Genomic DNA, 23,633 nt, shown 5'->3' on the forward strand with positions numbered 1-23,633 from the left:
GGGAGTTTTTTTTGGCTTTTTAATTAATTATGTTTGTTGTAATGCTATGTTTTTGCCTTATATTTGAAATAATTTATTAGAATTAAACAATTATTTTGTTTTCAAAGCATAAAAAAAAAAAAAAAAATTTGCCCTTGTCCTTACCCTTTTTAAATTGACGGAGTTGCACAAAGGCAAATACTATTCAAAGGGCAACTTATATACCCGTGGCTTTGCCTTACCCCTTCCACCAACTAAGGGAGATACTCTTAGGTCATCTCTAATGGAGAGAATTAAACATCCAAAAGCCAAAAAATGACTTGATTTGCCAAAAATCTCATCTTCAATCGATGACTTAATTATAATTCTGTGGAGCCCACCAAGCTATTACTTGGTCAAAGTGGCATCAGGCTAGCCAAATGTAGCTCTCCTTTTAGCCCATTTTTTGGAGCCTAGCTTTTCAGTTGCAATAATTGATTCAAATTCAACGCTTAGATTTGAAAGATCCAGTGATGGCTAATTAAATTGACCAATAAAGTTAAAATATAAAGCTAAAACTAATAAATTATCAAGGGGGCTATGTTTAGCTCCTTGAATTGGAGATGATATATGAATATAATCTGACACTATTTATTTAAAAATAATTTTTTTTGCAAAATTATAATTCTGAACGAGATTATGCTAGTCATTTTGGTTGGAGATGACCTTAAGGAACAGGAACTGAGCTCATATCTGGCTTCAAACAAAGAACCCAATTAAAGCCCATTATGGCTTGGGAGTTGCAACTCTCCTCAACCACAACCAGCAACGACCAAATGGCAGCAATGAGCACATTATCGGGGCATATAATGGACCTCGCCGGCGACTTTCATCTTCACCAAATCGAAAATCCCACAATACCCGAAAGTGCACTGCACGCGCCCTCTTACCGCCTGGAGAATCTCTTCCAAATATTGCACAACACAGCTCCCCGCCACACAATCTCCCAATAAATTCAACCCAAACATGACGTCACGCCGCACTCTCCTCGCTCTAACATTGGCCGGTTGCACGTCACTCCCTCAGATGCCGCGTTAGTATACCACGCTCCCCGCCCGTGCTATGACACTTCCCCGGCACGACTCTTTTGATGCTCCCACACGCTTCGTCATTCCACCGCTACCTCACGAACCCCTCCCTCGCCGTACACCTGTAAGATAAGGAGAGAGAGAGAGAGAGAGAGAGAGAGAGAGAGAGAGAGGGAAGAGAGAGAACCTGTGAGACTGTGAAACATTTTAGAGAGAGAAAGTAGAGAGAGAGAGAGAGCGAAGAGAGAACGAGATCTGATAGGAGAGAAAGGCAAACGAAGCTCGAAGCTCGAAGCTCTACCCCTTGTGGTTGTCGATGTTGTAAGCCTAACACTCTCTAGCTGATTTGCTGTGAGGAAGCCCTAATTGGAGTTTTGTGTGTGAGATTTGGGGAAAAAAAATTAGGGTTTTGTTAATATCTGTTTTATTTTGTTGGATAGGGGAAAGAAACCCTAGGATTTTGTGACTTTTGTGTGAGATTTGGGGGGAATATTAGGGTTTTGTTAATTTTTTGTTTTTGTTTTGGGCGGATAGCGGAACAACCCCTAGGAATCTTGGATCTTTGTGAGAGGGAAAAACGGGAATTAGGGTTGTGGGAGGTACATGTATGGCTTCAGGGCCTACAGTAGGAGAAGGTGATGGAGCCAGAGAGAAACAGAGGTTCACGGAGAGCAAGGTCTATACTCGAAAAGCTTTCAAAGGCCCCAAGAAGACAAACATCATCAACAACGCCAACACCGACGCCAACACCGACGCCAACTCAAATACTGACTCAACCGCCACTGCCTTAGCTGCCCCCTCCGCCCCTGCCACCACCCCAACCACCACCAAGGACAACAACATCAACGGGAAGGACAACATCATCAACAAGAACAAGGACAGCAACATCAACGAGAACGATAAGGGCATCAACGAGAACGAGAAGGACAGCAACGAGAACGAGAAGGACAGCAACAACGTCGAGAACGAGAAGGACAGCAACAACGTCGAGAACGAGAAGGACTGCAACAACGTCGAGAACGAGAAGGACTGCAACAACGTCGAGAACGAGAAGGACAGCAACAACGTCGAGAATCAGAAGGACACCACCAACCACGAGAACCAGAAGGACAGCAACAACGATGAAAACAAGGACACCAATAGTGAGAACAAGCGTAACGGGAATAATGATGAGAATGATGAGAATTCCACTCAGCCTCCGGCTCAGACTATTCTGTCTGGGGATGGGAATTCCGCTCAGCAGCAGCAGCTCATTTCACAGTCCGGTGCTGCTGCCTCTGATGACTCCTCGAGCCTGAACCGGCAAGAACCCGCGGTGACAGCAGTAGAGGCAGTGGTAGAGGCAACTATTGAGCGAGAAAGTCAGAATTCACCTGCAGAGAATGGGGTGGTCAAGCCGACTTCAGATAGCCGAATTAAACTTAATTTTGCTTCAAGGTCGAAGCAGGACAAGCGGGAGCTACGAAGGAAGCTTGAGAGCGAGCTCGATTTGGTGCGGAGTTTGGTGAAGAGGATTGAGGCCAAACAGGGGCAGATTGGTGGGGTTAGTCTCTCCCATGTTTCAGTGAATGATGGGGCGAATAGTGCAGGTGGAGGGCTGAGGCGGGTTCACTCTGAGGTTGCTTCTGTAGGTGTTCCTAGAGAGCCTACCAGGCCTTTGCATCAGCTGAGTATATCCGTGTTGGAGAATAGTCAGGGAATGAGTGATATTGTGGAGAAAGAGAAGAGAACCCCCAAGGCGAACCAGTTCTATCGTAATTCTGAGTTTTTGCTGGCCAAGGATAAGATTCCACCTGCTGAGAGTAACAAGAAGTCGAAATTGAATGGGAAAAAACATGGTGGAGCAGAATTAGGGCAAGGGTTTGGTGGGATGGGAAGCAAGTTTTTCAAGAGTTGCAGTTCTTTGCTTGAGAAATTGATGAAACACAAGCATAGTTGGGTGTTTAATGAACCTGTTGATGCTGCGAAGCTTGGTTTGCACGATTATCATATCATTATCAAGCATCCAATGGACTTGGGTACCATTAAGTCTAGGTTGAACAAGAATTGGTACAAGTCTCCGAAAGAATTTGCGGAGGATGTGAGACTTACATTTCACAATGCCATGACCTATAACCCCCAAGGGCAGGATGTTCATGTCATGGCAGAGCAGTTATCCAGAATATTTGAGGACAGGTGGGCTATCATAGAGTCAGATTACAATCGTGAGATGAGGTTTGGATATGATTATGGGGTTAATCTTCCAACACCTACACCGAGAAAGGCACCTCTGCTGCCACCACCTCCTCTTGATATGCGAAGGATTTTGGACAGGTCCGAGTCCATTTCTCATCACGCTGATCCGAAGCCAAAACCCATGACTATTACTCCTAGGACCCCCGCTCCTAAGAAGCCTAAGGCTAAAGATCCTCATAAAAGAGATATGACTTATGACGAAAAGCAAAAGCTTAGCACCCAACTCCAGAGTCTGCCTTCAGAGAAGCTGGATGCCATTGTACAGATTATAAAGAGGAGGAATTCGTCACTCTTCCAGCATGATGATGAAATTGAAGTGGACATAGATAGCGTCGATACCGAGACCCTGTGGGAGCTGGACAGGTTTGTAACCAACTACAAGAAGAGTTTGAGCAAACACAAGCGAAAAGCTGAAATGCAAGCCAGAGCAGAAGCTGAGCAGAATGTCCAGCAGCAGGTATGTCTTGGCTCGTGCTAAATTCTAACCTCAGATTTTTGTGGTGGCCGCTGTTGGTAAATGATTCATTTTTCCTTATCTTTTTACAGACCCAGGCCCCAGTTGCAGAAGAGGTTCCGAAACAACCTAAAACGGGTAAAGTATTTCAGAATGTGAGGTTTCATGGCATTGGAATCGGTCCTTGGAGAAACTGATAAATTGAAACTCGTTTCTTTTGTGAGCAGATGAAGGGATTGTTTCCTCTTCAACACCCATTCAAGGGGATAACCAGGGCGATAATAGGAGTAGGTCGAGTAGTTCAAGCAGCTCTAGCAGTGATTCGGGATCTTCCTCAAGTGGTACTATAATACATTTTTCTGCTCACAGATGTGAAGTTATTGAGCATATAGGATGCATTTATGCAAGTTCTTGTTTGGTAAAGTAATTTCTTTTCCTTACACGTGTTGCTGCAGACTCAGATAGTGATAGTTCGTCAGCATCTGGATCGGATGCGGGATCGCCTAGGACTTAACTATTTTCTTTTGAGGTAAGATTCTGTCAACTTGATTCTTATTCCAAGCATTTTGTAATTTTTGTTCTTCCTAGTTGTGTAATCAAGTACCTTTATAGTGTTTAGTGGTGGTTTTATATATTTTGAATAAAATGATATTATCTTTGACATTGAACTTGACCAACGCCTTGCAGTAGCTGACCAACTATTTTAAATTTTTTGGTTTGGAAGTACATTTGTTGGTTTTACCTTTTGTATGGGCAAAACTATTTATTAGTATTGCTGCATTATTCACCTTGGAGCCGTGATTTTGTAAAAGAACTCTAGATGATAGCACCAAATGTGTCATGCATGAGGGTTGCTTACTTTTTTTTTTTTGCTACAGTGTGAAGCTGTTATGTGTGTGTGTGTGTGTGTGTGTGTGTGTTTCTAATTGCAATAAGTATTATATACATTGGAAGTATCAATACTCAAAACTGTTAGCATGCAATTTATCTCCAGAACGTTTCTCAAGATTCATAATTTTTTTCTCTTCTAATAATAACGTTTCTTCTTAAATAACTTTTCATGGAAAAGGACGAGCAGCAAGTATTCCTATGAGTTTACCCCCTTCCCGGCTTACTTGTTTACCCCCACCTCTAGTCCTTGATGTTTAAGACTTTTGAATGACATATATAATATATAAGTCTTTTTAGCCAAAATGATCCCTGAGATTTGCATAACACAGCACTTTGGTCCGTGAGATTTGAAATCAATAGAAGTGGTCCCTGAGATTGTCCACCATCAATCATTTTGGTCATTCCGTGCAAAATTATGTTAAATAAGGATCAAAATAACAAATATACCCTCAATTTAATAAACAATGGGCCAAAATGATTTGACAAAAAATAAGGGTATTTTGGTCATTCTATTCTTATTTAATGGAGATTTTTCAAGGACCAATATGATTGATGGTGGACAAACTCAGGGACCAATTCTATTGATTTCAAATCTCAGGGACCAAAGTGAGGAGTTATGCAAATCTCAGGGATCATTTTGGCTAAAAAGCCAATATATAAAACTCAAACTCTTGGTTTACAATTGCTATACAGATTTGTAGCAATTTAACTTGGTGCCAGGGTCCACATTTTCAGAGATTTCTTTCACTTTCCACCTGTTTCAAATATGAACCGAGTTTTATAACAAAAAAAAGGGAAATGGTTTTCGCGTACCCCTTTTCTCCTTCTGCACACCTGTTTATTTTATGTTCATTGATTCTCCGTTGGTTTCTTGAATCAGAAGACCATAAATAAACAAGGGTGTGTAGAAAAAAAATGGTGCGTGAGAATCACTTACCAAAACAAATATGAATAGTATTTGGAGAGAGGAAGGGAGTGATGAGGAAGATAGTGAGGAGAGAAGGGGATGGAGTTGGCGTGTGGGAGCAGGAAATCAAATAGTTTTACCAAGAGAATGAAATTTAAAATCTTATTTTTTTTGATTGACAGGTTTTACTGAGAGGAAACCAAAACATTTATGACAGAATTTAAGTGTTGATTCGAATTTAGACTAATACTTCTAATAATCTGTGCATATTATCACATGCATTCTTGTTAAATGTGAAGTTAAGGGTTGCGTACATATTGGTTGTATACATGTTGCTTGGAAAGCCTGCTGTGTCAAGGTCGTTCTATCTTGAGTTAGAAAGTGCTGTTCAATTTTACCACTGACTATTACTAATTGTTGTAACTAGCAAATCTGGTATCAAATATCATCACATATATTCACCAATCTCAAAATTGTCAACCTTCCCTTTTCCCACCTTTTTTGTTGCTCTCCCTCTTTAGAAATTTCAAGGGAATTTATTACCACTCCAACTGTTGTCCCCAGAATAAAAATCTTGATAGTGCTTAATGAGAGATGATGTTTCTGGTCTTTGGTCCTTTTCCCCACCAAATTTTCTAGTACATTCTAAGATGGTTTTATTTCACAAGAAAGGTCCATTGTATATATGGAGTCCCATGAGTATATATGACCTCACTACCTGTATACAGCGTTCATCTCTGTTCAGGGTTTAGGTCAAAATTTTTTGTAAGAAATAAAAAGCTGGAATCTGAGAAGACATGATTCCCTTAGAGCATCCTGTAAACCAATTATTCAATCTGGGGATCCCAGCAAGGCTGCCAAAGAAACCAATATACATATCTAATTTGACCAGAATTTTTCATCCATTTTATATCACTGAAATGGCTTTTTTGCTGTATTGTCTTTTCTATTAAGTTACAATATGCCAGCCACCTTAGTATGTTCACCATAGTATGTTGGTTATCTACTGTTTTCCTGGTAGGGAAGGATTATTTTGAAGAAGTTAGTAAGATGGATCGTTTTGGCCTGTGTTTTGGATTATGGACTTGCAATGCCGAGCAAGTCATGCTTGACTTTTGTTTGTTGCTTATTTCTGCTTTCCTGTTTTTTATAGCATGTCGTGTACGGTCCTTTCCAATAATTACGAGTCAGACTTATAAGGGAAGAACCTGTCTTTCTCCTGGGAGAGGGTGTCAGCATTAGATCAGTTAAGTGAGCAAGTCAGGGTTAATGAGTGTTGTTGCGTTAGGTTCGATTAATTTGATCACATCTAAGCTTTGCATAAGTGCATGTTTTTAGATTTTTTTACTATACAGGGCATGTGTATATCTTTTTTACACCACTTTTGTTTGTTCTTATCTGTGCCCTTGGGTGCTCGTATGCTTATAGCACATACATACTTAAAGTAAATCTTGTTAATATATTGATTTGGATTACAAATGAAGGCCTTGGACGTCTTGGATTTGGAATGGTCGATGGAAGCAACTATGTAACTGATTAGTAGAGTGTTTTTGACTAGATTACAGCAAATTACTAATGACGTTTTTCTTAAATTGCAGATCTCTGAAAATTAGGGTAGATGGTGATCGGAAGCTTTTTCAGACAAATGTTCGATTTGAATCTGTGATTGGTGTATAGCAGAAATTTTCTCCGAGGCCTCCAACCATCCCGCTGCAAGTATAGAATGGGTTTCTCTCTGACTATTGTGTTAATTTGATTCCTCAATGTGTATGCGTCGGGGCTCCATTGGTCTTGTCAGAATTTGTATAATATTGGTAGAATGTGGTGATAAATAGATAACAGTTGGTCTGTTTTCGATAGCACATGTACATTGCTAAGTAGTGCGACTGCGACCGCGACCCATCTAAATTTCGACGACTTGTTTTTGGTTTGGTGCTGACAGATTCAGGATGCTTTGGTGACTACAAAATTAGATAGCCTGTAATCCAACTTCATTCATATGAATTCTCTTGTATTCCCATGAGATTGCTCTGTTTAGTAGATTTGTATGCACTTTTGCAGTTGTAGACTCTGAATAACCCCCTGAACTAAACTCCTCTTTGCTTTTTCTATTTTTGTCAAATGTTTTTTCAGTTGTTGGAGAAGATCTGGAACAATTGTTCTAGTTCCTGTTTCTATTTTTATGTTTTCGGTTCGTCCAGGGATGAATTGTTCTTGCTTTGTGTGGCAATATTGCAGGGCTTAAAGCTTTCATGCTGGTGTGTAGATGTTGGTTGTCATCTGAAAATGGGTAAGTCTTGGACTAATGTCCAATGTTTGGGTTAGCAGGGTTGATCAATCTATGCATCAATTTGATTATTTCGTGGGGTTAGCTTGATGGACACAGAAAGTTGGTGATTGTACAACCGGGTTGAAAACACCCGTCGAAAGGATTTGGATTTGAGAATTGCCTAATGAGGTGATTTTTACACCGTCACGTTTTTCTGACTGTTAAATTGAATAAATCAAAATGAAATAACGGACAAGATTAGGCTATAATAATTGTGTTTATTATTTTCATTTGTATAAAACATTAAAGCCTACTACAATGTGTTAATTAAATAACCTGTGGCCCATACGTGTGATTCAATTCAAGAAAAAGTGAAAAAAGGGGGTTAGTGGTGTTGGCCAAGCCTGGGCGGGTTATTACTTCTGGCATGGTATTTTGTTCCGGAATTTGGTGTCCGGAGCCTAAGAATTAATCTATTTCGGTCGTTGATAGGCATGTAAAAGAAATCAAAGCTGTTGATTTGTGTGTGGTGAGCCAACGAAATGAGTTAATTGAGACCGTTATATTCAATTTGTGCATCTCGGATAAGTTGATCGTTAGGCTTTGGACACTTAAGGTTCCGGAGCAAATCTAATTCCCATGGAATATCCACAAAGCCTGTACAATGCCACGTGGATTTTCAAAAAATAAGATTAAAATCACAAATCATAAAACATTAGAAAAATGAAAACAGAGGCCATACCCATTCAACCAGAGTGTTGTCAAGGAAGATCGCACTGCCAGAGAGTAAGCTAACCCGACCAATTCTTGTATCTCAAAAGGAAATTTATCAGTGTGCCCCAGAATATAGTCCGGTACACCAAGTACAATAAGGCGTTTGATTGATTTATTTATTTATTTTTATACTTGGTGAACCAAGTTATGTTCCTAACATATTAAGAAATCTCATATGAAAGTAAAAATAAAAAACTTCAACTCCAAAAGTATGGATGCTTTAACTAAAATACCAGTTAAAATTAGGATATAAAACTGATTGTTCACTTAAAATCCAAAACTATTAACATGTGAATGAGACATTGATCCTAGGATTTGGGCAGTAATCAATCCTTGAGTGGTGGGCCCAATTGGCCGTGCATGGTTAAAAAAGGATCCCATGAGCCCAGTGGGATTCAAAAACGAGGTTAGCCTAGAAGTTTTAGATAAAACAAGATCTAATGGGATCTCCAAGTTATATCCATCTTTATAATCACGGTCCATACGTAGGTCGTGATCACCAATGTTGTTAAGAGCCATTCTTTAACGAGATTCTTAATTGGTGCCCTTCATCACATCTTAAATAGTCAATTATTGTTGACTAATTCGGCATAATCACGTAGGGTTCAAACCAATCACTTAAGGAGTTCCAAGGTGTCCTATGAATCATATCCAAACCCATGTATAACCCTATATAAAGGCATGATCATTTTCATGAAAAGGTAACTGTTCCTTCTTCAGAGGACTTTTGGCTCACATCACACTGGTGTGATAAGCTCTCACCTGTCTTTTCTTTCTTGGTTGTAAGGACACCTAAGTAATTCTACACTTGTTTGGAATTCATTGGCCACACTTTGCAGGCCTGTTGTTCCAACTTGAAGCTGGCGGTAGCCTCTTTCCCCTTCTTCCCCTGTTCTAGTCGATCTCCTCCCTTCATCCTCACTTCCCAGTTCTTCCACCACCGAAACACAATGCTCCTCTCATACAACTTGATATCCGTGGTGGACACGCTTCTTGTTTGATATAATGGTTGAGTCGTCTTACATGGCTAGATTTACGGTTGTTACGTATCTCTCTATAAGGGGTGTTCTGTCTTGACTGTAGAGACGAGCTAACTAGTTAGGGTTTTTTTTAAGTATTTCCATATGTCTCTTAAACAACTTGATACTCATTTGACACCACTGCTATATTTTTATTAACCAAATCTCTCTATCATTTCTTGTCAAAAGGAAAAAAAAATCCGAAATTGTTTTGCAACTTTAATACCAAATGCTTCATATGTTTGACTGAAATGTTAAGATAAGAATATAAATTGTCTTCATTTCCGAACCGCTACACATCTCCCTCGTTCTCAACCTCCATCACCGCATCTCCCACCTCTTTCTCAGGCATCGACCGTGGCTTTTCCACCCATCGCATCCTTACTCAACATTTTTAAAATACAGCAGATTTTTCCTCTAACAATAGATTTGTGTAGAGGCTTTCTTTATTAAACTAATTTTACCATGATTTTGAACAAAATGTGTGACTTTATGAGAGATTCCAAGGAAATTTTTTCTTGGATCATCCCGGATTGAACGAGCATAAACTTGAATATACTGTAGTCGGTGAAGGAAAAATTGTGTGAAATTAGAAGATCATTTAAATATCTCATGCATTAAAATTTTTATTAGAAGCGGAAGTTAAGATTATAAAAATTCAAAACCAAATGTACCAAAATCTTCAAGGCCTAAGGATTGATGAACCAAATTTTTTACGAACAAAGTAAGAGAGACGAGATGATCACCTTTGAAGACCAGTCATGGATGTAATCTTCCCTTGCTTGAAGAGAATTCTCCAAAAGCCTCCAAGGCAGGAGGGCTCTAAGTGTTCAAAGATAACTAAGGAAGGAGATGAGATGACCATGGCGAGAGATGCTAGTAACTCCTACCTTTTGTGGCCGGCAATGGTGGAGGGAAAATGAGAAGAATGTTTACCCTCCATCCTTCTCTTTCTCACACTCAAAACTACACCCGACAATATCTTACATGACATGGTAACACGACATGAAAATAATGGGTATTGGGTCAACACGATAATTGATTGAGTAACTTATTAACGGTTTCTTAACGGGTATACACGCGGATAACACGTGGTTAACCCGTTTCGACCTGTTAAGAAAAAAAAATATTTTGATAATTTTAAAGTTTAATTACTAAAAAAATTTATTATCAAATACAATAGCCATATTGCATATATTGATATATTCTATATTAAATATATATTTTTGTATTATTATTCTATATAAGTTAAAAAATTAAGTTTTATTCATTTATTTATTTTTATTATGAGAGTTTTATTATTATTATTATTAGGATAAATTTTACTTAACATGTTGTTGTCCAAAATTAAAATAGGCAGGAAGACATGCCTGCATGAAAAATGTGAAAGAATATATAAACACTCATGATTCATCATTCCTTCACGAATAGATAATGGTTACACTTACATTATCGTTTAGATTTTTAAAACCCTCCAAACCCTTATGGAAAGGAGGTAATATATCTTTTATATAATATAGTACTATTGTTTTATTCTTTTAATAATTATTTTGGTACTCATAATTTGAATGGTTCATAATGTTTGATTTTTCTATGCTTAGTTTATGTGGAAGAGAGTGTTAATGTAGAAAGCCTCACTGAAAACATCATCAATATAACTCTTGAAGATAATATATCAAGCCAAAGTTTCAACACCATTTCCTATGATGATTGATGAAAATTGAAGGGTTTGATTGTAAGAAAATGTTCAAAGTCCCAAACCTTGAAACATAACTCCCTTAATTTTGCAAATCTTTTAACATTTGATATTTTGTAATGTTCTAATGTTTTATTTTTATTTTTTATTATGCTCTTATTTTGGGTATGTAAATATGTAGAAAAATAAATGCGTTTTTATGTTTTGAATGTGACAATATGGTATGTATATACTTATTTAGTATTATATTTTTCATTTGATTATTTATTTGTTTAAAATATATTTTTCTTAACGGGTCGAGTCATATTACCCGTTAATATTATTGGGTCGGGTCACTTTACCCGTTTATTTTAACGGGTGTTACGTGACACAACCCGTTAAGGTATCAAGTATGACACAAAAACGACACGAACACGAGAAACACGACACGAATGCCATGTCTACTCAAAACCCTAAGAAGGATGAAACTATAACTTAGCTTATATAGTAGACTCACGTGTGTGATCCCTATGCTCTCCTTCTCTCCAAAACTGGCCCTATAGGTTTAGTGGATAATTTTGAAATTCTTAAATTTTGATGCAAAACTTGAGTTATAAGTCCAATAGACTTAGGTCTGATGGGCCTAGAAACCCGAAACTTACTTTAAGGCCCAATATGATTCTTATGTTCATTTATTAATTAATTAAGTAACTTAGTTAATGTCAACCTACTCAATTAACTAATTTAATCAATTTCATCATCTTCATTATCCATCTTCTCGGTGTGCAATTCATTAATTATGTTCTAATTAACGAGGTTATGAATGATTAGAACATTTACTAATCAATTATAAATTAAAACTCTTTCAATTCAACCTTTGGTGAAGTTTAGAATAAAAAATTTTGTGCTTGAATCCCATAAAAACAAATGAAAAATTTCGCTACTTTAATGTGAGTATAGCTTCAATGTGAAAGTTTTTTTTTTCAACTTCATTTAAAAAAATTTATTTACAATTTAATTGGAATCTTTGAAACACCTGAATATAATTGCAGTAACACTTTAACAAATAATTGAATACAACATTGAAATAGTTGTAGAAACACTTTCATATTAAAATTGCATAAACATTTAAAACTACACACATATTAAAAAATATCTTTTAAATTTTACTCATATTTAATGGCATAAACCTTTAAGTTAGATATAAAAAATATTATAATAGTTTCGAATCCTGTTAATTTAGATAAATGTTTTTATCATAAATGGTCCATGAGATTGATCAAACTCATCATTTTGATCATTGAGTTTCAAAATCAATCAATTTGGTCCTTGACATTCACTACTGCACATCAATGTAGTCCTTCCGTTAGAACTCCGTCAATAATTCTGTTAGTTTCCTTATGTGGCATACATATATGACCCACAAGTCTAATAATACAATGCCACGTGGATTTTACAAAAAAAAAAAAAAAAAAAAAATTAGGCTCGACTAGGTAGGTAAGCCCAAACCCACCTTTTTCTTTAGTCCAATGAGAAATCATTTACCAATTCAAAAATACAATATTTTTTTGGATTAGTCCAATGAGAAATCATTTCTCAAAAAATAAAAGAAATACAATATTTTTCAAACTCTGTGGTCAAATAGATGTTTTTATGATTTTTTTTTATTTGGCTAATTTAAAAAAACAATAAAAAAGAGTAATGGTAAGGAAATTACATTTATGTGCCACATTGATTTACCACATGATGTGTCAAATAATGAATATAGCCAACATCTAATGAAATAAACTCATTAGTTGGCATGGTATTTGGGTTTGAAATAACAGTTTGAGCTAAGAATGGGCTAACTTGAGTTGAAAAATCACAATCTTCGGCCCATTAATGATCATTCAAACCAGTGGGCTTTTAGCCTAGGAAATGGTTGATTAAACTGAGGCCTTATAGAAGTGGGACTGTGAAAGGATTAAGTTAGATGTGGCTCGATTGAGTCCTTAACGAGCTGCCAAGGATCAGGTGGTCTTTGTTTATATGCGAATTATTCTAAGGGTTAGAATTCATTCTTGATTAGATAAAGAATAATTAAGTACATAAAAGGACTAGGTTCAGAATCTTGGTTTGAAAAAAAAAAAAAAGGATGAGGCTGGATAAAAGTGATTTTTTGGCTAAAGAAGTGATTAAAGGGACAAAGAAAGATACTCAGGTAAATGTCGAGTGACATAGTCCTATCAGGACTCTAGCTCAGCAAACCTGCTCATCATAAAACCATCCATATAAATTGATGAGGTTTTGCAACATAAAGACCCCTTCAACTGCACGAACAACTCAAACTCTCTATGACCGCACTCTCTACACGAAACCCTTATCATACCCCTAAGAAAAATACTAACCATATTAAACCTCTTGTCAACACATCTTCAATTTGGATAAGTAAATAGTATTGTGTTGACAATTGGTGACATCTTTAGTTTGGATAAATAAATAGCACTAGTGCTACAAAGAAGCATCTTCAGTTTGGACAAGTAAACAACATTGCTTCTAGGTTGGTTCATTACCTATTTGAATTCTTAGCTCTATCACCCAAAGAAGTCACTTCATTAGCTTCCTAGCGAAGTGAAGTGTTCTATGATTGGTTACTCTTATATGCATTTTGCAGTTCAGTATTTTGACGGCCGAACCATGCTCACCATAAAAGCGCTAATCTTCTTTGAGTAATTGTGCCCTTACAACTTGATACCGATTCAGCGCACCTATATTCTCACAAATATAGTCGAGGCAGCAGAACCTGGTGTAGGAGATCTTGGACTTTGCAGTGAACTAGGCAACCGTGCCTTCAGGTTTTAGAACCCAAGACCTAGACACGTTCCCTTCTTGGTAGTAGTCGCTTAAGTGCAAATCAGCAGGGCATTTGACACCATCACCACCACACCTATTCTATTAGCCTCATCGAGCTTGGTTGTAAGTTGGCACGCACGAATTCACAAAAAAGGCGTAGTTAGCTCATAATTATTTGAACTACGCGCCACATAGGTTTTATAATTTTTTTAAATCAACACATGGTTTCTACACTTTATTTGCCAGAGTACAACAATGTGGTACAAAATGTGATTTCTCTTACATTTAAAAAAAAAAAAAAATTACAATCCATGATTTTTATTCTTCTTTTTGTATTTCCTTTTTCCTTTTTTTTTTTCTTGCTTCAGAAATTACTTTTGGTTTTTTGTCAGACTTTTCTTTATAATTCATGATGATATAGGCTTTGAGGTCATGATTTTGTGTCAGTTACATCACGCTTGCACTTTATGCACATGATTCTGGGTTTATATTCTTGAATGGATAACTGCTCAAAACGAGTTCTAGCTTTGCACACGGTCATCGCTTTCCCAATACATCTTTTCGATTTCATTCTACACTCACCCCCTTTTTTTTCATTACTCACATGGCTACTAATAAAATATCGGAAAAGGATAAATAATTAATTTTTCAAGCCTCACATGTATTTTTTGTTGAATTATATTTATTATTATTTTTTAATTTATGTAATTTGATGATCATAATAATGAGGGACGTGTGAGAAATTATAAAGAGTGAAAATCACCTTCAAAGGATGACAAAAAAAAAAAAAAAAAAAATCAGCTTCAAAGGATAATACTTGCATCCCCCCTTGAGGGAAATGCATAAATCTCACTCCTTTCTAATAATGTATTCTCAACTTATAAGGAACATTTAATTTCTTAATCTTCATTTGAAGATTATCCATAAAAAAAATAAAAAAAAATATTTGAATCAGATATCATTTACTCATTGAAATGTGTCCAATAATTGAACGGTTCATTATAAATATATTTATTGGTACTAAACAATCTCTCATCCTAATGATTTTTTTAGTGCTGATGTTCGAGCACTCTAAAAGACCGTTGACTTGCTTGTTCTTGTAATTTCCATCCATACGCAAGCATTCTGAACAGGTGAACAGGTGAGGTTGCATTCTATATCGTGCTCGAAATTTGTCAGCAGGGTACACACAGCCATGGATAAAGTAATCTTCCAAAATATTTTCCCTCGTCTGCCAACGTCTGTTGATCTTCGATGCACGATCGGTACATGAACCGCCACATAGTTTTTGGCTTCCTTCATAAGGCATATCCACTGCTAAAACAGCTTGGGTGTTATGTGCCTCTCCCCTCATTATTCTTCACCACGCCTCCGTCTTCATTCTTCATTTTGTTGTCCGGTTCTCTTTAACAGCATGCTAAAGCAAGACATTGAAGATAACACTAATTATAAAGGATAGAGATGATTGTTGTGAGTTGATGAAATTGGTATTCTGGTATTTATGGCAATTTGGAGATAAGGCTAAATAAGAAGAAGACACATTGTGTGTCGAAAGCAACTAAAAGCTACATTCCCATTGCACAATGAGAGCAACTGAAATTTAATCGAAAATCTCAACAAGATTTCTGATAAGTATGGACACGTAGCGTAATCATAGCAACCTATTCTAAATTAATCTCATCCATTAAATAATTTGATTCATTCATGAAAATATATATAAATCATTGTAAATAATAACTGCCAATAAGTGGAAAATGGTAAAAAGAAATCAAAGCAATTCACTATATAAGTGAATAGTAATTATCCCAATTCGACTGTAGGCTCAAATCCATCAAGAAAGGGTGAAATGATGTGATGGCCATGTGACAAATCCTGGGAGTGCAAAAATGCATAAAAAGGCACTGAGAAAGTGCAGTCGAAGGAAGCACGTTTGTCGTTTATTTTAGTGTAACTAAGAATACATACATACATACATATTTGTGGTACAGCTCTTACAAAATAAAGATGGTCAAGGAACCAGAAAAGCTGTTAGATATCATTATCAACACCTTGAAAAGGTATGTGTGAAAGAGGTAGCCTCCCTCGAGAGTCACCTCTCTATCAAACCATCACTAATCATGTATAGATCCCTAGCTGATTACCCACTCTTATTATAAGTGCTTAAAAAGTTACTCCTAAAACGTAGGAGAGAGGGTTAGAGCTACTTCATCCTCTAAGCGTTTTATGGTAGATTTACAAAATTTTATACTTGCGATCGAAACTATTCATATTATATAACTTAATAAGTAAAAATAATCTGTAAAGAAAAATTAATAAAATTAAAATTATTTGGTCATCAAATTATATAAACAAAAATATTACGTATCGTATGTCTGATTTGCTACAATTTACCATATGGCAATAGCCTACAACTTGGGTTGTTGCTTAAATTTTCCATTTTAATTCCTTTTTTTTCCTTTTTCTTTCTCTTTAAATTCGTAGTTTCGTGTCCACATAAAAAAACTCACCCATCAATTATCAGTAGTCTCTGTCTGCACACGCACTGTACCTTTTTATGGACCAATAAGTAGTTACCTTATCTATAAACTTGCAGGAATACAAGTGGAGTCAAATTTCTGTGCCTGTGAAGTGTGGCTTTTTGTAGCGTTTATTGGGGTTTGGAATCTGGATGGAGATTGCAATGCAGAGTTTTGGGGATCGGCGGCAGCAGCACAAGTATCAGAACTGTGACAGCAACGGCCACAGCTAGAGTAAAAGCAACGCAACCAATACAATTTGCAGAAAATAATGCAAAACAAAAAGAGAGAATAATTACAATGGGAATGAAGGGCTGTGGTGGAGAGATTGTGCAAGTCCAGGGCGGCCACATTGTTCGATCCACCGGACGCAAGGATCGTCACAGCAAGGTTTACACCGCCAAAGGCCCCAGAGACCGCCGTGTCCGGTTGTCCGCCCACACTGCCATCCAATTCTACGATGTTCAAGACCGTCTTGGATATGATCGACCCAGTAAAGCCGTCGACTGGCTCATCAAGAAAGCCAAATCTTCCATTGACAAGCTCGCTGAGCTTCCACCTTGGCATCCTATCACTACTAGTAACCATGCTGCCGAGGCTGATGATCCGTTTCGATCATCGAATCCAAATCCAAATGAAATGGTAATTGCAGCAGCTGAGCCGCAGTCAGAGTCCTCAGCCGGCTACAATTTTAACTTTGAGCTCCATAGGCAAAGGCAATCAGACAACGATTCGAACTTCAACATTCCGCCATCTCTGGACACAGACAATATAGCTGACACTATGAAATCGTTCTTCCCCACAAACACTAGTAGCAACGCCGTTGCTGCTTCCTCCGTCGTCGATTTCCAAAGCTATGCACCCGATCCCCATCTTATTTCAACAACCACCCAAGACCTCGGCCTCTCTCTCCACTCCTTCCAAGACCAAAGCCTAAATATTCATCACAATCACACACATACCCAGCAGTCCTCTCAAACCCTTTTCGCCACCGCAATGGGAATTGGACTTGACTCCTCCAGTTATCAGAGAATGGTGGCATGGAGCAATGAAAACAGAGGACTTGATGGTGGCTTTGTATTCAACTCACACTCACACTCATATGCTCAGCCTCAGCTTCACCACCATGGGGGTACCCTTCAGTCCAGTTTTACGCCATCAGTTTCCGCCCGCGCTTGGCAGCAGCAGCAGCAGCAGCACTCTTCAATCTTCGGCACCCGCTTCGGCGCCTCTGATGGTAGCTCGCCTGTCTTCTGCATTCAAGGAGAGGAGGCTGAGAACGGTGTTGTTTCAGATCGAACGGCTTCCACTTCCTCTCCCAATTCCACCCGCCAGCTTTGACATGATCATCTTCATTTCCCACTAGGTACGCCATTCCTTTGAGTTACCTTAGAACTCTTGGCTGGCTTATTCATACAGTTCCTGTTTGCTAATTTAATTAGTTACTAAGCTTGTTGGCAGAAAACTAATAACATAACATTTTTTCTTTCTTGTTTGTGCAGATTCTACCTAGTTAAGAAAGATTGAGTCCAACTGAATGATCTGCCGAGGAAGGAACAGAAAAGAAAAGTATCTGGTTTGGATTTCAAACATTCTTTTCTTCTTATTTTATATTAATTGGATTCCACTGGTGTTTTGCTTAAAATAATTTGATGGCAACTTACTGTTTATTTAAGTGGGGCTGATCTGTTCTGTTGGCTCAATTTTTTTTTCTTTTTCTTTGAGAAAATGCTATGTTTTTAATTACTTGTAGTGGATGTGACATATAGAACGAGGATGTTTCCGTACTTTATGGTTATTTTACTGCTCATGATCCAGACATAATGGTTCAAATGTTCTACAACAGAAATGTTGGTTCATGCTTTTTTCTTGGTAATTTTCCACGTAAAGGGAAGCACATGTTAGTCAATGGCTTTCTTCATCCTCCCCTGATGTGGAAACTGGAAACAAGCTTCCTTCCACAGCCAAACTAACCTCCTTTTCTGACATATGAAATCCTTTTAATCTTTTTTTTTGGCAAGTGTTATTGACACTCCAAAAATCTCATTTTACACTCTTCACAAGTGTATTTTTCTTTCTAAATATAGAAATTTAGAGTGTAGAATGAGATTTTTGAAGTGCCAATAACAATTCTTTTTTTTTCTTTTTTTTTAAGATTTAGAAATACAGTCACTCAAGCCTTCACGAGTCGCTCGAGCAATACTTGAACCTGCTCAAGTTTGCTCCATCCCCATCAAATTGTTGAAATTCTAGCACTAGAAAAACAGGGACTGCAAGTCTTGAACAGGCTCGAAGTTTGGCTATTACTTTTCGAAATCTTCACGTCCAATGGCTTACAGATGATTAGTATTGCAGCAAGGCATTTACCATGTCATCCTACGGCTTAGAACAAGAAAGGTCTTTAACAGCCCTTTTAGAGGGAGAGCTGCAATTAGGATCCGGGAGTGTACAGTGTTATGAACTAACTTAAAGTTTGTACTAAGATATGCATGCTCAAATTTCCCTTGAATGATCGATCTATCACATATTGCTTTGTTATTCTCAGCCTATTATTTAAAACCTTTACAAATATCATCAGGGTTTGTTTGATCTAGTGACCAAACAACGTTTTGGCCTTTTGGGTGATGACCACAAACATACACTTGGCAAAAGAACAAAGAACAAAGTGTCTGATGACTATCTTGGACTGCTAATAATGTTTTTTCCCCCTTTTTATAACAATTTATCTTGCATGTTTTTTAATTTTGTTTATAGATGGATGATCCTATGCGTATATGCTTGTAAATGTTTTCATCTTTTGTTTTCAGCAATAATATGCTTGTAATATGTTGTCCAAAGGGAATTTCATAAAAATGGGGCAAGAGGTCATTTTTGAAACCGGAGCGTACGCAACCTTTGCCTTTGGACTTTTTTTTTGTCAAATGACATGCCTGATTGTTTTACACAGAAAAACAAGATCTTTAATGCTTTTGAATAGGAATTAAAGCTTAAAAGTAGAAAATATAATTTCAACGTGACATTTATGAAAGCGAGAAAGTCCAATTAAAAAAGTTAGTGCAAACAATGGCAGCGTTACGTCTAGGCTAAGATGGACTGTAACATAGGGAGATTTAGTTTAAAGTCTAGTAGTCTATGTATTAACCGCCTCTAACATTTATATGTAGCCCACCAGTTCCCATAAAAACTACCATTTAACGTGTATTTATTGCAATATTCTTTGAAAAAAAAATGAAGTTGCATTATTGTTAGGTTATTTTTAATCTTCCTTTATTTGTTTGGATTAATAATTTAGATTTTAGAATTTTATTTTCATGTTGATTATTATGTAGGCACGCAAAATTTATGCTATTTTATAGTAATTATTCTAGCTTAGTCCGTCCATAAAATAAAAAAATTATAGCTCCACCCTTAAGTGCAAATGCTAGCGCTCTTTCCAAAGAGCACGTAATAGAGCCCTAACTTTATTTGTTGGATAACCAACTCAGCTAACATTCAACTAAAGGAATCCAATTTTTCCAAACACATTTATAGTCAGTCAGAATTTCAATCCAAACGACTTTGAGTTCGCCGGAATCATAGCAAAAGAAATCAAAACGGACAAAATCAAAATGTAAAAATCATAACGGAACAAAAGTTATGTATAAGGACCTGATCTTCTTCTCTATTCAGAGAAGGAATCCTAATTATTTAAAGTGAGAAGCTTTTCTCGCGTTTCAACTTTTTGTGGAGGAGAATGCTCCTTATCAAATAATAAGGTTAATAACAATTTACATTGCATATTTAATGTTTGTAATAAAACAAAATATACATATATTTAAAATATTTGAATAAAAAAATATTTACTCCAACCATCCCCCACTTGTTTTTGTTTTAAACTGTAAATCAATTAACATATTATAATGCTATGCATAAGTAAAGATGTTTCTCAACTTGAACCTGTACATAGTGTTATTGATTCATATTATACTGGAGTAACTTATAGTTTTGAACCATCTCTGACAACACCACACACACAACTTTATTAAGTTGTAGTTCAAAAAGCCAGCACATTACGTCTATGTGCTTGTATCCCAGTATAGTGAACACTCTAGAAACTTGCCTAAGATTTCATAGGAAGTGGCCTCACTTCCACATTCACATAGGTAAGATTATCAAGGATATTCCTGCAGTTAGATATCCCACTCAATATAGAGTATAGACCTTACTCAAAGAAAAAAAAAATCTCAACCTAAAAACGCTTCAGGATGTCATGCTTCTTAGGGGATAGACATGGAATAATATTCCAAATTAAAATTAGCAAGACTTACTCATATCACTTGTGACTTGTTATTACCCCTTGAACCTATTTCTTGGAATCTCTAGTCTATATAGGTTGGGTTGCTATCACAAATGACTCAATTTTCTAAGGGCATTAGTCCCATCCCTTTCGAGGTTTTCCAAATCTTTTCTCGTGCTAGTCATTTCGTCAAATGATCAACCAAGTTTTCTTCAGACCGTATATGATCCACTCTTACAGCTCCGTTAGAGAGATAATCTCTTACAATGTTGTGCTTATGACGTATTTGTCGTATTTTCCATTTATAATAACGGTTTTGCACTTTAGCTATTGCCATTGTGCTATCACAATGGATCAAAATTGTTGGAATTGGTTTCTCCCATAAAAGGGTATCTGATCGTAGGTTTCTCAACCATCTTACTTCTTCGCTTGTTGTAGCTAGCGCTATTAATTATGACTTCGTAGTAGACTGAGCTAAGATAGTCTATTTTTTAGACTTCCATGACACAGCCCCGCCACCAATACTAAAAATATATCCACTAGTGGCTTTAGAGTGATCTGAAAGGGTATTCCAATCTGCATTGTTGTAACTTTCTAGGACAACGAAAAACTTCTCATAGTGTAATATGAAATTCATCGTCCTTTTAAGGTATCTCAAAAGCCTTTCTATAGCATGCCAATGCTCCAAACTTGGTCTACTAGTAAACCTACATAAAACTCCTACGACATAAGATATATCAGGCCTAGTGCAATTAGTAGCATAACGAAGGCTACGAATACTACTTGCATACTAGATTGTTTAACATTGTCAACAGTGTTCTTAAACAGTTGTACACTAGGACCATAAGGAGCACATGCTGGTTTACAATCGAAATAATTATACTTTCTTAAAAAAAATTCTATGTAGTGAGATTGATCTAAAGGAAACCCATGTTCGGACCTAGTTATTTTCAAACCAAGTATTACACTAGTTTCACCCAAGTCTTTCATATCAAAATTAACACAAAACAAAGATTTGACATTATTCTCAACATGAATATTCGAACCAAAAATAAGCAAATCATCCACATATAGGCATACTATAGTGCACATATTACTTTCAGACTTATAATAGATGCAATTGTCACTTTCATTTAATTTAAAACCATTCGAATTAACCAAACTATCAAATTTTGCATGCCATTGTTTAGGAGCCTGTTTCAATCCATAAAGAGATTTATCTAACTTGCAAATTTTCTTTTCTTGTCCTGGAATAATAAAACCCTCTAGTTGATCCATATATATTTCTTCTTCTAATTCACCATTTAAGAAAGCAGTTTTAACATCCATTTGGTGCACAACAAGATCATGAATATAAGCTAAAGCAAACAATAAACGAATAGATGTTATTCTAGTCATAGGTGAATAAGTATCAAAGAAATCAATATTTTCTCTTTGCTTATAGCCTTTGGCAACAAACCGGGCTTTAAATTTTTCAACAAAACCATCAGGTTTTAATTTCTTTTTAAGAATCCATTTGCAACCTATTGTTTTGCAACTAGGTGGAAGATCCACCAAGTGCCAAGTTTGATTTGACTCCAGGGAGTCCATTTCATTATTTATAGCTTCTTGCCACAAATCTGCATCTAAAGAAGTTAAAGCTTCTTGAATTGTATTAGGATCTTCTTGTAAGTTATATACATGAAAATCAAGCCCAAAATCTTTAGCTATTCAAGCTCTATTACTTTCCTAGGTTCTAATGCAGATTCACTATGTTCTACAATAGTAGGTTCATAAATTCTAGAAGAATTAGAACCCCCACTATTTCAAAGATTAAAAGAAAATTTATTCTCAAAAATCAACATCAAGTGACTCAATTATAACATGGTTTATCAAATTATAAAATCTATATGCTTTGCTATTACATGCATAACCAACAAAAACACATTCATATGCTCTACTAGCCAATTTTGATCTTTTTGGATTAGGTTTATGAACATAAGCTAAACAACCCCCAGTTTTGAAATACAACACATTTGGTTTCTTATTTTTCCAAATTTCATAAGAAGAAATATTCATTTTTGAGTTAGGAATTCTATTTAACACATAACATACAGTCAACACAATTTCACCTCACCAATAAGAAGCAGCTCCAGAAATAAGTAAAGTAGCAACAGTCAATTCACAAAGAGTTTGATTTTTTCTTTCCGCTTGACCATTCATTTCAGGAGAATAAGGAGCAGTAATTTCATGAATAATTCCATGAGACTTAAACAAAATAACAAATTCGGTGAATTCATATTCTCATCCTCTATCACTAAGAAATCTTTTAATCTTACGATTAAATTGATTTTCAACTTCAGTCAAGAAAGTTTTGAACATGTCAATAGCTTCACTTTTATTTTTCATAAGATACACAAAACAGTAATTCAAACAATCATCAATGAAGGTAATAAAATAACATTTTCCATTTCTAGTTAACACTCTATCAAAGTTACATATATCAGAATGAATTAAGTCAAGTGGTTCAGATTCTCCATTCACAGATTTATGAGAAGTTCTAGTGATTTTAGCTTGACTGCAATATTCACATTTTCAAAATCATTCAATGATAAGTTGGGTAAAAAGCCTAATTTACTCATGTTCTTAAACAAGTGTTTGTTAACATGACAAAGTCTAGCATGCCAAGTATTAAAAGAAGACAACATGTAAGTAGAAGTAGACATTTTATTAGCATCAACATTCAATTTAAACGTTCCA

General features: G+C 36.5%; 2 protein-coding genes across 2 annotated transcripts; both read left to right on the forward strand.

The window, feature by feature from the left end:
* Positions 1-794: 794 nt before the first annotated feature.
* Positions 795-7,643, forward strand: LOC137739271 (transcription factor GTE4-like). Its single transcript, XM_068478824.1, has 5 exons — positions 795-3,738; positions 3,828-3,873; positions 3,963-4,076; positions 4,191-4,264; positions 7,132-7,643. The coding sequence occupies exons 1-4, from the start codon at positions 1,654-1,656 to the stop codon at positions 4,247-4,249; spliced, it is 2,304 nt and encodes a 767-aa protein (XP_068334925.1). The 5' UTR covers positions 795-1,653; the 3' UTR covers positions 4,250-4,264; positions 7,132-7,643.
* A 9,114-nt stretch (positions 7,644-16,757) lies between these two features.
* Positions 16,758-18,432, forward strand: LOC137738655 (transcription factor TCP4-like). The gene is made up of 2 exons (XM_068478131.1): positions 16,758-17,984; positions 18,121-18,432. The coding sequence occupies exon 1, from the start codon at positions 16,919-16,921 to the stop codon at positions 17,957-17,959; it is 1,041 nt and encodes a 346-aa protein (XP_068334232.1). The 5' UTR covers positions 16,758-16,918; the 3' UTR covers positions 17,960-17,984; positions 18,121-18,432.
* The last annotated feature ends 5,201 nt before the right edge of the window (positions 18,433-23,633 follow it).

This window comes from Pyrus communis, chromosome 7, assembly GCF_963583255.1.
Source record: "Pyrus communis chromosome 7, drPyrComm1.1, whole genome shotgun sequence".
Taxonomy (NCBI): domain Eukaryota; kingdom Viridiplantae; phylum Streptophyta; class Magnoliopsida; order Rosales; family Rosaceae; genus Pyrus; species Pyrus communis.